The following is a 15,214-nucleotide window of genomic DNA, read 5'->3' as shown; positions in this document are numbered from 1 at the left end:
TTGTCACAGGCTCTTCTACCTCCAAGCCATAAGACTGCTAAAGAGTTTTCATGAATAGTTAACGTTGCGTTATGCTAATGAGCTTGCGGTGATAATTACACTCCTGGATACAGGTTTTTTTTGTAGCCAAACGTGATGAACAAAACGGAGCGATTTGTCCTACACAAATAATCTTTTTGGAAAAACTATCTAACTGAGTCTCCTCATTGAAAACATCTGAAGTTCTTCAAAGGTAAATGATTTTATTTGAATGCTTTTCTTGTTTTTGTGAAAATGTTGCATGCTGAATGCTAGGCTTAATGCTATGCTAGGCTATCAATACTCTTACACAAATGCTTGTTTAGCTATGGTTCAAAAGCATATTTTGAAAATCTGAGATGACAGTGTTGTTAACAAAAGGCTAAGCTTGAGAGAAAATATATTTATTTCATTTCATTTGCAATTTTCATGAATAGTTAACGTTGCGTTATGGTAATGAGCTTGAGGCTATAAATAGGATCCCGGATATGGGATTGCTCGTCGCAACAGGTTAATGGTTACCCGGATTATCTACACTGACCCTACACACACTCACTAAATTACACTGAGTGTACAAAATATTAAGGACACCTGCTCTTTCCATGACATAGACTGACCAGGTGAATCCAGGTGAAAGATTTGATCCCTTATTGATGTCACTTGTTAAATCCACTTCAATCAGTGTAGATGTAGGGGAGGAGACAGGTTAAAGACTGAGTTTTAAGCCTAACAATTGATTGTGTATGTGTGCCATTCAAAGGGTGAATGGGAAAGACTAAATATTTTAGTGCCTTTGAATGGTGTAGGGTAGTAGGTGCCAGGCGCACCGGTTAGTGTCAAGAACTGCAATGCAGCTGGGTTTTTCACGCTCAAAAATGTCCCGTGTGTATCAAGAATGGTCCACCACTCAAAGGACATCCAGCCAAATTGACACAACCGTGGGAAGCATTGGAGTCAACATGGGCCAGCATCATCGCTTTCGACAACTTGTGGAGTCCATGCCCCAACGAATTGAGGCTGTTCTGAGGGCAAAACAGAGGGGGGGGGGGGCTCAATATTAGGAAGTTGTTCCTAATGTTTGGTATACTCAGTGTATATACAGTGGGGCAAAAAAGTATTTAGTCAGCCACCAATTGTGAAAGTTCTCCCACTTAAAAATATGAGAAAGGCCTGTAATTTTCATCACAGGTACACTTCAACTCTGACAGACAAAATGAGTGAAAAATAATCCAAAAAATCACGTTGTAGGATTTTTTATGAATTTATTTGCAAATTATGGTGGGAAATAAGTATTTGGTCAAAAACAAAAGTTTATCTCAATACTTTGTTTTTTTCCTTTGTTGGCAATGACAGATGTCAAACGTTTTCTGTAAGTCTTCACGAGGTTTTCACACACTGTTGCTGGTATTTTGGCCCATTCCTCCATGCAGATCTCCTCCAGAGCAGTGATGTTTTGGGGCTGTTGCTGGGCAACACAGACTTTAAACTCCCTCCAAAGATTTTCTATGGGGTTGAGATCTGGAGACTGGCTAGGCCACTCCAGGACCTTGAAATGTTTCTTACGAATCCACTCCTTCGTTGCCCGGGTGGTGTGTTTGGGATCATTGTCATGCTGAAAGACCCAGCCACGTTTCATCTTCAATGCCCTTGCTGATGGAAGGAGGTTTTCACTCAAAATCTCACGATACATGGCCCCATTCATTCTTTCCTTTACACGGATCAGTCATCCTGGTCCCTTTGCAGAAAAACAGCCCCAAAGCATGTTGTTTCCACCCCCATACTTCACAGTAGGTATGGTGTTCTTTGGATGCAACTCAGAATTCTTTGTCCTCCAAACATAACGAGATTAGTTTTTACCAAAAAGTTATATTTTGGTTTCATCTGACCATATGACATTCTCTCAATCTTCTTCTGGATCATCCAAATGCTCTCTAGCAAACTTCAGACGGGCCTGGACATGTACTGGCTTAAGCAGGGGGACACGTCTGGCACTGCAGGATTTGAGTCCCTGGCGGCGTAGTGTGTTACTGATGGTAGGCTTTGTTACTTTGGTCCCAGCTCTCTGCAGGTCATTCACTAGGTCCCCCCGTGTGGTTCTGGGATTTTTGCTCAACGTTCTTATGATAATTTTGCGTGGAGCCCCAGATCGAGGGAGATTATCAGTGGACTTGTATGTCTTCCATTTCCTAATAATTGCTCCCACAGTTGATTTCTTCAAACCAAGCTGCTTACCTATTGCAGATTCAGTCTTCCCAGCCTGGTGCAGGTCTACAATTTTGTTTCTGGTATCCTTTGACAGCTCTTTGGTCTTGGCCATAGTGGGGTTTGGGGTGTGACTGTTTGAGGGTGTGGACAGGTGTCTTTTATACTGATAACAAGTTCAAACAGGTGCCATTAATACAGGTAACGAGTGGAGGACAGAGGAGCCTCTTAAAGAAGAAGTTACAGGTCTGTGAGAGCCAGAAATCTTGCTTGTTTGTAGGTGACCAAATACTTATTTTCCACCATAATTTGCAAAGAAATTCATTAAAAATCTTACAATGTGATTTTCTACATTTTTTTTCTCATTTTGTCTGACATAATTGAAGTGTACCTATGATGAAAATTACAGGCCTCTCTCATATTTTTAAGTGGGAGAACTTGCACAATTGGTGGCTGACTAAATACTTTTTTGCCCCACTGTATACACAGGGCCGGTTCCAGGCATAAGCAACAGTCGTGGTTGCAACTTACCATTAAGAGTAAGAAAGTAGAATACACCAGGTTCAACTTTGAAATTTGGTTGTTCATCAGCAGTTTTTTGCTTGTTATGTCAGTCACTGACAGTCACTCAATTAGCCATGTCAGATAACAACTTTTGATTGGTCGTTAGTCTAGCCAGCTACAGTACATTCGGAAAGTATTCAAACCCCTTGACTTTTTCCACATTTTGTAACGTTACAACCTTATTATAAAATTGAATAAACTTTTTATCCCTTTATCAATCTACACATAATACCTCATAATGACGAAGCAAAACAGGTTTAAAGACCTGATTGGGGGAGTGCTGCAGAGATGTTTGGCCTCCTAAAACAGGCCTGGACATCTCCAGTCCTCGGCGAACTGATTGGTGTCACACTTTTGCCCCAGCCCCAGCTAACACACCTGACTCCAATAATCAACTAATCATGATCTTCAGTTAAAAATGCAATTAGTTTAAATCAGGTGTGTTTGCTATGGATGGGGGAAAAGTGTGACACCAATCAGGCCCCCATGGTCTGGAATTGCTTAGGCCTGTTCAAGGAGGTTCTCCCATCTCCAAAGAGGAACTCTGGAGCTCTGTCAGAGTGACCATCGGGTTCTTGGTGAACTCCCTTACCAAGGCCCTTCCCCCCCGATTGCTCAGTTTGACTGGACGGCCAGCTCTAGGAAGAGTCTTGGTGGTTTGAAACTTCTTCCATTTAAGAATGATGGGGGCCACTGTGGTCTTGGGGACCTTTAATGCTGCAGAAATATTTTGGTACCCTTCCCCAGATCTGTGCCTCGACACAATCCTGTCTCGGAGCTCTACAGACACTTCCTTTTACCTCATAGCTGGGATTTTGCTCTGACATGCACTGTCATCTGTGGACATTATATAGACAGGTGTGTACCTTTCCAAATCATGTAAAATCAATTGAATTTACCACAGGTGAACTCCAATCAAGTTGTAGAAACACCTGAGCACCTGAGCTCAATTTTGTCTCTAATAGCAAAGATTCTGAATACTTGTAAATAAGGTATTTCTGTTTTTTATTTTTAATACATATGCAACAAAAAAAACTATGTTCTTGTTTTGTTATTGTGGGGTATTGTGTGTAGATTGATGAGGGAAAAAAGTAATTTAGTCCAATTTAAAAATAAGGCTGTAAGGTAACAATGTGGAAAAAATTCAAGGGGTCGGAATATTTTCCGAACGCACTGTATCTAAACTTGTAATGGTGGACGAATACCGACCGGGCATGTTGTTGGTCATTCTGACTCAGATATCATATTAACATGGTATAAGTCATCACAAAACTTATAGAATTGCACAGAATTAGCTTTATAATGGCAAACATGTCTCTCCACCCGATGGCAAAATGGGTAGAATTGCAGGAAATAAGCTGTAAAACAGCACAGTTTTTCTCTTTGCCCCATGGCAAAATGTGTAACAGGTATGCCTTTTTAAAAGTTAATTTGTGGAATTTCTTTCCTTCTTAATGCGTTTGAACTAATCATTTGTGTTGTGACAAGATAGGGGTGGTATACAGAACATAACCCTATTCGGTAAAAGACCAAGTCAATATTATGGCAAAAACAGCTCAAATAAGCAAAGCAAAAAGAAAGTCCATCATTACTTTAAGACATGAAGGTCAATCAATACGGAACATTTCAAAAACGTTTCTTCAAGTGCAGTCAAGTGCAGTCGCAAAAGCCATCAAGCACTATCATGAAACTGGCTCACATGATGACCGACACAGAGTTACAGAGGAATACATTCATTCGAGTTAACTGCACCTCAGAATGCAGCCCAAACAAATGCTCCAGAGTTCAAGTAACAGACACATCTCAACATCAAATGTTCAGAGGAGACTGGGTGAATCAGGGCTTCATGGTCGAATTACTGCAAAGGAAGAAACCACTACAAAATTACACCAATAAGAAGAGACTTGCTTGGGCAAAGAAACTCGAGCAATGGACATTAGACTGGTGGAAATATGTCCTTTGGTCTTATGATTCCACATTTGAGATTTTTTTGTTCCAACCCGCCGTGTCTTTGTGAGACGCAGAGTAGGTGAACGGATGACCTCGCATTGTGTGGTTCCCACCTTGAAGCATGGAGAACGAGGTGTGATGGTATGGGGGTGCTTTGCTTGTGACACTGTCTGTGAAATATTTAGAATTCAAGGCACACTTAACCAGAATGGCTACCACACCATTCTGAGGTGATACGCCATCCCATCTGGTTTGCGCTTAGTGGGACTATCAGTTGTTTTTCAACAGGACAATGACCCACCACACCTCCAGGCTGTGTAAGGGCTATTTGACCAAGAAGGAGAGTGATGGAGTGCTGCATTAGATGACCTGGCCTCCACAATCACCTGACCTCAACCCAACTGAGATGGTTAGGAAAGAGTTGGACCGCAGAGTGAAGGAAAAGCAGCCAACAAGTGCTCAGCATATGTGGGAACTCCTTCAAGACTGTTGGAAAAGCATTCCTCATGAAGCTGGTTGAGAGAACACCAAGAGTGTGCCAAGTTGTCATCAAGGTGGCTACTTTGAAGAAACTCAAATATAAAATATAGATTTTTTGGTTACTACATTTTTCCATTTGTGTTATTTCCTATTTTTGATGTCTTCACTATTATTCCACAATGTAGAAAATAGTCCAAATAAAGAAAACCCCAAGGATGAGTAGGTGTGTCCAATCTTCTGACTGGTAATTTATCTACCTCAAATACCACAGCACAATGATCTGGTGCTGGTGCAGTCCTCACTGTAGCTCCATTCTTATATTTTTTTACCCTCTTGTTAATCTTTTTCTTTTCATTGTTATTTTTAAACTCCGTGTTCTTGGGAAAGGCTCGTAAACGAGCGTTTCAAGGTAAAGTATACACCAGTTGTATTCTTCGCATGTGGCAAATAAAAATGGATTTGATTTGGCACGCGCGTAAACTGCACATCACCTGTTGTTTTTATTTATGGCCAAAACAGGAAAAACGGACAACCTTGCCTTGAGGGGATTCGATGAATCTGTCTCGGGACCCCGGGCAGGCGTGTTTTGCACCGGGTGAAATTTGATTGCGTTCGTTTTAGAACCGGGTTGCCTCCCCGGCGTGAGCCAGGTGCCCAGTTCAAAGCACACGGCAAAGTCGGCTCAAAACAAAAGTGACGTGGTAATGAGTACGATTCTGAGTTTTCACGTCAGTGTGATTTGCTTTTGATAAAAATCATGTTATCTGCCTTCCCAATGACAACTAGTTTGACAATTCAAACATACATTTAATGGAAAATAGATGTATGTTTCTGGACGATGCACCATGCTGCGTTACACTGGCGCAGATTAAGGTTAAATTTGAGATGTACACTCCTCCCTCACCGCTTTTGCCCGTTTCCTTCATGGGCCATAGACCGGTGCCCTGCACCTCAGCATAATCGAATCCGGCCCTTGAGAATTGTGCGTCATCCAAAACAGCACTAGAGCGGCAGATATTCTATCTCGGACTGTATAAAATTGGACCGCTAGACGCATATTGTGTTAACATAGTGGTTCCATTCCATAGGCGACTAACCAATCAAAGACCTTCGTGAGTGTTGAGCGAGATGCGCGTATTTACAGTATTCTAATAGCGTTGGCATAAAACTAGTGTCGGACTAGTCGTGTATCGGAAGGGCGATGCCAGGGATAACCAAGTATAATTTAGTGGATGATGCACAGGACTTGAGGATCCCCATGCACAACGAGGCGGCATTTCAGCATGGGGTCTGCTTTGAGGCAAAGGTAAGGTTACCTAGTAGGCTATAAACTACAGTAACCGCTTATCATTGTGGGGCAACAATGTAGTTTATGGATAACAGGAGTGACCCGGCGTCGCGCTTAGTAAATCATGAATTGAGATCTAAAATGACATTCTTCCAAAATGTTATGACAGTACAATGTAATGAGGATATATGTACATGTTTTATTTTAATCGTACACTAATATTACGCTGTGCTTGTTAATTGAATTCTAAATGTACTGTATTAGATTATAGGTGCGCTTTTGACATCTATTAATTCATTTTATTAAGCCATATATACCAACTTGTTTGCTATTCAAATCCATTTACAGTACCTTAACAATTTATTCAGAATGTATAGTGAACTCCTTTTGACAAGAAGCAGTTGAGATCAGAGTAAGAGTTGAAGATATCGATAGGCTACTTGAATTACTAATGACGTCTCATAACTTTGTAAATATTATAGTACATTGGCAGTCTGGAAGTCGGTCGTCCAAATAGCCGAATGGAGATAGTGGCTGCAATGAGAAGGATAAGGGTAAGACACTTTCAACAATACAATCTGTGAGCCATAATATTAAATGCATTTCTCTCCCTTCCAGAAAAAATACTTTCGCTATATATATGGAATATTGCAATGCCCTTCAAAACTTGGACTGTATGTGTGTGTGTGCATGCACGCAAATAATAAGATACTAATATTCTACTCTCTCACATTGGTATGGTATCTGCATATAAAACAGAATGACATTGCCTCTTATCAAATATTGCAAGTCAATCATAATATTCTAAGGCTATAAGACTAAAATAACAGTCTAAAGGCCCACACAGACTACGATTTTAGCAGTCTTATGCCACGTTTTGGCGGACACAGACAAAAAGTCCACGTCGTGGGCAAATTCTTAGGTTCATAAATGATTGTCGGACATCTTGGCCCGTTTAGTGTGACAGCAGCTGTGCTCGAATACCCATACTAACATACTGTATACTACATACTTAGAGTGCGTTCATAAATTCAGAGCGTTGTCAGATTCCGAGTTTTTCGCTCTCTGAGCATTCAGAGCACACACTAGGTGCTCGGGCTGAGGAATAGGGTTGATCAGAGCGTTCTGACCTCACAACGGCAGTCAAGCACCCAAGCTAATTGGCTAACATTGGCTAGCTTGCTAGCTAATTCAAGACACAAATGAGAGAAGAACCCACTCTGACCATTTTACTCACTCTAGCAGAGTTGGTTAGGCTGTTTTTATGTTATCCAGAGCATTGGTGACAGTAACTGTGCTGATGGCAACAATTTAATTACGCTTTTTTTTGCGACATTTACTGACAGACCATATTCAACTGGTGTTGCAGTTATTCTGCGCTCTTGCACACTCAGACAAGTGCTCTGAAATCTGAGTAGATAGCCAGAGGGTATTTACGAGCGCACCCTTAATGAGTATATACTACATACTAAATACCATTAGTTCATTTTAGTATACTGTAAATTAACTATCATTTCAGTTGAGCATACTAGTGCTTCGCTTTTGCTATGCAACCTCTTGTTAGCTTGTTAGCATAAATTACTAGCTAGACATTTTACATTTTCGGGTGTGTTCCTAAATTCAATCTGGAGTACCAGGGAGCACTCAGAGTGAGCTCTGGGCGTTCCTAAATTCAGAGCTTTGTTAGATTGTCCGTTTGTATATTCAGAGTGTTTTGCTCTCCAAGCGTTCAGAGAGCACAGTGGACGCTCTGGTCAAAGAGTAGGGTTGATCCGAGTGTTCTGACCTTACAATGGCAGTCAAGCACCCAAGATAACTGGCTAACTTGCTAGCTACTACCAAACACAAATGAGAGAACACCTCACTCTGAACAATTTAATCACCCTAGCAGAGCTGGTTAGGCTGTTTTTATGTTATCCAGAGCATTGGTGACAGTAACTGTGCTGCTGGCAACAATTTAATTAATTTTTTTTTGCAGACGTTTACTGACACCGGCCATATTTAATGGGTGTTGAGCTTTTGTAAATTCACCAGTTATTCTGCGCTCTTGCACACTCAGACAAGTGTGCTCTGAAATCGGAGTAGATAGCCAGAATTAACCATGTCCATTGAGAACGCACGCCTATACCACTTAGCTAAGAATGACGTGAATAACCAAGTCAATAAACATTTGATAGTTAGTTCGCTAGCATATAGTTAATATACTGCCTGGCAAGTTCGATGTATTTAGTAGTCAACTAACGTTAAGTAAGTATCTAACATACTAGTACATACAGCTGTAATGCTATGCGGTTCGTAAGGATAGCGTAGATAACAAATTGTCAGCCAACGTAATTTATTTGAAAAAATCATTACTTTATTACATTGCTCAACATCTTAGCATTTTTCAAAATTAGTTAAAGCAATGAATTTGTATCCTCTCTCCTCGAAATTCGGCTGCATATTTTCTGCCATTTTCTTCAAATCTGAAAACGTGAAGCCACGCCCATTTTGTGAAGAATAGCATTATGGGCCCTAAAAGCACGGAAATAGTGTCCACTGTTTGTATACTTCGTATTTTGGCGAATTTAATACGAACATCCGGGAACTTTTGGCATACTAACTATATCCATACTATGACCAATAAGCCTCATACATACTCAATTTACATCACAAATAATACTGTTAGTGAGGTTAGTAATGACTATTCGAACACAGCTACGTTCTGCCGATTAAGTAACACTATGTGCGGTCGTAGGCTCGGACAAAGTTATGGCAGTCAGAACGTTTTTAGCATTTATAGTGTAGTGTTCCGGGTGTTACAAGCCGATGCCGGTGACTGACCAATGAGAACACGGTCGGCACTGAGTAGGCACACAATATTATGATTATTGGGAGTTGTCATATTAATTAAATAGTGCGATAAAAATATTTGCATGCATTGCAAGAATAATGATTTCCCTAATAATCTTGTTGACATGGCAAATAAATGTAAAAAATGGCAATCAAAATGAACATTCTACCATAGAAACCATGTTACTTTTGGGAAGCCTGTTTGATTCGGAGTTCCTATGTGAAAACTATTTCTAAGATGCATATTTTCAGTTTTTCCGAACTCACTTGGGAAGCTTGTGCTGCGGGTGCTGGCACATGCGCAGATGAAATCGACCGCTGCAGTTAATGTTGGCTGACGTAGCCTCGCAAGCCAATCGCAGAATGTGGCGATAGAATTTAAGCAAATCATACAATCTAGCCAGGTTGATATCAAGATTTTAATTGGACAACATCGCACGGTGTGACAGAATAATAGTAAAATATTGAATCCGATGTACAGTGTGGGAAGGCCTTAAACCAGCCATCTCTTCCAATCTTATATAACCAATATTTCTAACCATCTCTGTTTGAAGAGTCCTCTTTCTAAATCTTAAAACCAATACCCCTAACCATCTCTTTAAGAGACATCCACTCCTCTGGAGAGACGAGACGGAGATGGCAATGGTGTCTGGCATTAACGGATACTGCAGTGGGCCAGAGTATTACAGTGTTACAGAGAGGATTTAACTGCTGCAGAGTCAGCTGGGAGAGCCAAATGTTACATTTAATCTAGTGATGCGTCTGTGTCACACAGAGGTCGGCCAGTCCCTCAATGACACCCAGAGAGGGACAATTTCTATACGTTTTATTTTCACATGCACAAGTACAGTGAAATGCTTAAGTTGCCTGCTCCACCCAACAGTGCAGTAATCAATATCAAAATAGTTTAATAAAAAAATCTATCTATCTATCTATCTATCTATCTATCTATCTATCTATCTATCTATCTATCTATCTATCTATCTATCTATCTATCTATCTATCTATCTATCTATCTATAAGAAAGAAAACACGAACAATAAGAAATAAGAAACAGTATGTTTAAACAGTACAGTATGTAGTAAACAGTATGGCAGCAGCATAAGTGGTGGGTGGGTGTGTGTGTCTGGTGGCGATTGTGTGTGTGTGTAAGTGTTTGTTAGAGTGACAGTGTAGACGTGATAGGTGGATATACATGAATACTTAAGATAATATACTAGTGGTAATACATGCATGTAAACAGGAGTAATAGTGACCAGTAGCAGGATAAATAGATAGATACTAATGGTAATGGAAATCAATAATCAATGAACAGCAGTGTAGTGGTTGTATTTAACAATCTTATGGCCAGGGGATAGAAGCTGTTTAGGAGTCTGTTGGTCTGAGCCTTGATGCACTGGTACCGTCTGTTGGTCTTGAGCCTTGATGCACCGGTACCGTCTGTTGGTCTGAGCCTTGATGCACTGGTACCGTCTGTTGGTCTGAGCCTTGATGCACTGGTACCGTCTGTTGGTCTGAGCCTTGATGCACCGGTACCGTCTCCACCATCTGACGGGAGCATGGAGAACAGTCCATGTCTCGGGTGGCCAGTCTTTGGCCATTTTTAGGGCCATTCTCAGACACTGCCTGGCATGTACTTCCTGGAAGGCTGTGAGCTCTCCCCCAGTGATGCGCTGGGCCATCCGCCCCAACCTCTGTAAGGCATTCCTGTCGAGGGTGGTGCAGTTGTCATACCAGACAGTGATACAACCAGCCAGGATGCTCTCAATGGAGCAGCTGTAAAAGGTTCTAAGGATGTCAGGAGCCATGGCAAATCGTGTCAGCCTCCTGAGGGAGAAGAGACACTGCCGTGCCTTCCTCACAACTGTGCCAGTGGGAGAGAACCATGATCCTCAGTGATGTGGACACCGAGGAACTTGAAGGTATTGACCCTCTCCACTGCGGCCCCATCGAAGTGAATGGGGCTGTGCACCTGCCCATGTTTCCTGAAGTCCACGATCAGCTCCTTGGTCTTGCTGACATTGAAGGAGAGGTTGTTGTCCTGGCACCACATTGCCAGGCAGTGGTGTAAAGTACTTAAGTAAAAAAATACTTTGAAATACTACTTAAGTCGTTTTTTGGGTATCTGTACTTTCCTATCTACTGTATTTTTTGTACTACTTATACACCACTACATTCCTAAAGAAGATAATGTATTTTTTACTCCATACGTTTTCCCTGACACCCAAAAGTACTCATTACATTTTGAATGCTTAGCAGGACAAGAGGACATCCCTGGTCATCCCTGTTGCCTCTGATTTGGCGGACTCACAAAACACACGTGCTTTGTTTATAAATTATGTCTGAGTGTTGGAATGTGCCCCTGGGTATCCGTAAATAAATACAAAAACAATAAAATTGTGCCATCTGCTATGCTTAATATATACAGTACTAGTAAAAAGTTTGGACACACCTAGTCATTTAAGGGTTTCTTTATTTTTACTATATTGTAGAATAATAGTGAATACATCAAAACGATGAAATAACACATATGGAGTCATGTAGTAACTAAAAAAGTGTTAAACAAATCAAAATATATTTTATATTTGAGATTCTTCAAAGTAGCCACCCTTTCATAAAATAGTCCATAGGCCAATACTAAAAATGAAGAAAAAGTAAAAAGTCAGCCAATAGAACAGGCAGAATATCATGTATTTTTATAGGAAAAGAAGAGCAGCATGGAGAATCTTCAAACCTTTGACATGAGAGAATCCTGATGAGCCTTTTGGTTGAGGATCGGAGGGGGGAAAAATGCTTTTGATAAAAGTCCTCATTTGATCAATTCGACTTCTGATGTTGTGTTTCCTCATTTGGGGAAAACATGTTTATTTTAGATTAGTATTTGTCGTTTAGATGTCTGGTCCCTTTGACTGCAGTGAGGCAGCGAGAACGGTTCTAACTACTCAAAGGCAAGAATAAAAAGCGGTGCACACTGCCGAGTCTTCCTTCATGTCTAATGCACTCTGAGGGGAGGGGGAACCTAGATGCTGGAGACTTTGCCAGCTCTACCATCTGACTTTTCCTGTCTTCTTCAGCCTTAGGCAACTTTGTGTTGATCCGAGCGTTGATTTACTCTCAGCAGCAGATGGTGTCTTGTAGGGACAACGATGGTAAATACTTAAGTACTCACTCCCTGCCTTAATGCATATGTTTCCATCCCTTTACATCTCTACGGGAACTGTATCTCTGACATGGTTGAAGAAAATTGGAATTGGAGTCTAAGTTTACTTCCTGAATATGAATGAATTGAAATGGAATTTACTCCAACCCTGCTCTGTGGTTATGTGCAAACTATAATGACATGATACACACGCAAAGACCATGATGTCACCCCTAGGCTATACACCGTAAGCTTGTGTGGATCATTTTATATACCAGTTTCATGTACAAATCTATGGAATTTACATTTCCCCCCACAGTATGAATTCAAATTGAAGAACATCAAGAAGAAGAAAGTCAACATCATTGTGTCTGCGGATGGTGTACGGGTGGTTTTGCGAAAAAAGAAAAAGGTAAGTCCCCTTCAAAATATGAAATACCTGATGAAGTCAAGAGTAGCTACCAAAATGTTGGTCTTGATTATGAATTGTTCTATTGGAGAATGTGTGCCTTTTCCTACATTTGAATGAGCTTGACTGTCTTGTGCTCATAGTGAAAACTCACGTCAACATTTTAGCCACTTAGCAGATGCCCTTATCCAGAGTAAGTTCCTTTTATTTATCCTTTATTTAACTAGGCAAGTCAGTTAAGAACAAACTCTTATTTACAATGACGGCCTTCCCCGGACGACACTGGGCCAATTGTGCGCCGCCCTATGGGACTCCCAATCACGGCCAGATGTGATGCAGCCTGGATTCAAACCAGGGACTGCAGTAACACCTCTTGTTCTGAGATGCAGTGCCTTAGACCACTGTGCCACTCAGGAGCCACTCTCTACACTCACAGTAGTGAGTGGATACATTTCATTTGTACTTTTGTACATCAACTATTATTTTGCACCAAGGTCAATGATACAAGAAATTGAAACTGTTATTTCTTAGCCCATCAAATTGAAGGGCTAGAGTTACTAAATGTTTCCACCAGTGTGAAGTGTACAACTGTTATTTTCCAGATGCAGTAAATCAAAAGGAAAATGAATCATCAGTGATGAAAAGACGGTTCTATGGTCAGACGTAAACAGGCTTCCTTTGCGTATGGAGGCGGAATGGCTTATGGTTGTGAAATGTGGTGATTTGAGGAATGATCGAATGCCATAGCTCTCTGTCATTCATGGAAGCTGCAAGGTCCCTCATCTTGTGACTCTGCAGATGGAAAGAGTTGAAGAACCTCCATATATACTTGTTTCTTATAGTTGAAACACTGACCCTAAGACATAAGTCATAGGAGTGAATTACAGCGTTGCGTAAATGTTGTCACTCTGTGGTTGTGTTCCAGAGGAAAGAGTGGTCTTGGGATGACAATACAGTCATGATAACACAAGACCCCATCTACAGGTAAAGACAGGCACCAATTGCCCTCAAACATAACCCTCTTTAAGACTATTCTTTGCTATGTCCATACAAACCCATTGATGATTTTTGATTGAGTAGGTCAGATTGAAATCAATCAAATTCTCGTGATCAAGATACTTCCCCATCCCATTTAGGATTTTCTATGTGTCACATGACGCCCAGGACTTGAAGATCTTCAGTTACATTGCAAGAGATGGAAAGAGCAACATGTTCCGTTGTAATGTCTTCAAATCCAAGAGGAAGGTAAGACCTTAGAGATCCTATAATTCTACAGTATACAGTAGAAGTCAGAAGTTTACATACACCTTAGCCAAATACATTTAAACTCAGTTTTTCACAATTCCTGACATTTTATCAGAGTAAAAATTCCCTGTCTTAGGTCAGTTAGGATAACCACTTTATTTTAAGAATGTGAAATGTCAAAATAGTAGAGAGAATGATTTATTTCAGCTTTTATTTCTTGCATCACTTTCCCAGTGGGTCAGAAGTTTACATACACTCAATTAGTATTTGGTAGCATTGCCTTTAAATTGTTTAACTTGGGTCAAATGTTTCAGGTAGCCTTCCACAAGCTTCCCACAATAAGTTGGGTGAATTCTGGCCCATTCCTCCTGACAGAGCTGGTATAACTGAGTCAGGTTTGTAGGCCTCCTTGCCCGCACACGCTTTTTCAGTTCTGCCCACACATTTTCCATAGGATTGAGGTCAGGGCTTTGTGATGGCCACTCGAATACCTTGACTTTGTTGTCCTTAAAACCTGTTACGGCTAGACGTTCCGCTAGCGGAACATCCGATGAAATTGCAGAGCTCAAAATTCAAATTAAATTATTAGAAATATTTAACTTTCATAAAATCACAAGTGCAATACACCAAAATAAAGCTTAACTTCTTGTTAATCCAGCCACCATGTCAGATTTCAAAAAGGCTTTACGGGCGAAAGCAAACTATGTGATTATCTGAGGACAGCACCCCACGATAGAAACACATGAAAATCATATTTCAACCAAGCAGGTGCTACACGAAAGTCAGAAGTAACGATATAATTCATCCCTTGCATTTGAAGATCCTCTTCTGTTGGCACTCCAATATGTCCCAGAAACATCACAAATGGTCCTTTTGTTCGATAAACTCCTTTTTATATCCCCAAAATGTCCATTTATTTGGCGCGTTTGATTCAGAAAAACACTGGTTCCAACTCGCCCAACGTGACTACAAAGTATCTAATATGTTACCTGTAAACTTGGTCCAAACATTTCAAACAACTTTCCTAATCTAACGTTAGGTATTTTAAAACGTAAATAATCGATCAAATTTAAGACGGAATATACTG

The 15,214-nt window shown here is 40.7% G+C and overlaps 1 protein-coding gene across 2 annotated transcripts in view; it reads left to right on the top strand.

Annotated features, from left to right (window-relative positions):
• The first annotated feature begins 6,204 nt into the window (after nucleotides 1–6,204).
• The window catches only part of LOC118401715 (carboxyl-terminal PDZ ligand of neuronal nitric oxide synthase protein-like), a 29,530-nt gene continuing 20,520 nt past the window's right edge, over nucleotides 6,205–15,214 (top strand). The window contains exons 1-5 of one of the 2 annotated variants that reach the window (XM_035799294.1): nucleotides 6,205–6,520; nucleotides 6,985–7,056; nucleotides 12,793–12,885; nucleotides 13,808–13,866; nucleotides 14,019–14,127. In XM_035799294.1, coding sequence (XP_035655187.1) covers nucleotides 6,416–6,520; nucleotides 6,985–7,056; nucleotides 12,793–12,885; nucleotides 13,808–13,866; nucleotides 14,019–14,127 — 438 coding nt within the window. In that variant the 5' untranslated portion in view covers nucleotides 6,205–6,415. The remainder of the gene's footprint in view (nucleotides 6,521–6,984; nucleotides 7,057–12,792; nucleotides 12,886–13,807; nucleotides 13,867–14,018; nucleotides 14,128–15,214) is intronic. The other variant, XM_035799295.1, reaches the window with a different exon arrangement.

Source organism: Oncorhynchus keta, chromosome 23 (genome assembly GCF_023373465.1).
Source record: "Oncorhynchus keta strain PuntledgeMale-10-30-2019 chromosome 23, Oket_V2, whole genome shotgun sequence".
In the NCBI taxonomy this organism is placed as follows: Eukaryota; Metazoa; Chordata; class Actinopteri; order Salmoniformes; family Salmonidae; genus Oncorhynchus; species Oncorhynchus keta.
This window is presented reverse-complemented; position numbering and strand designations above follow the sequence as displayed.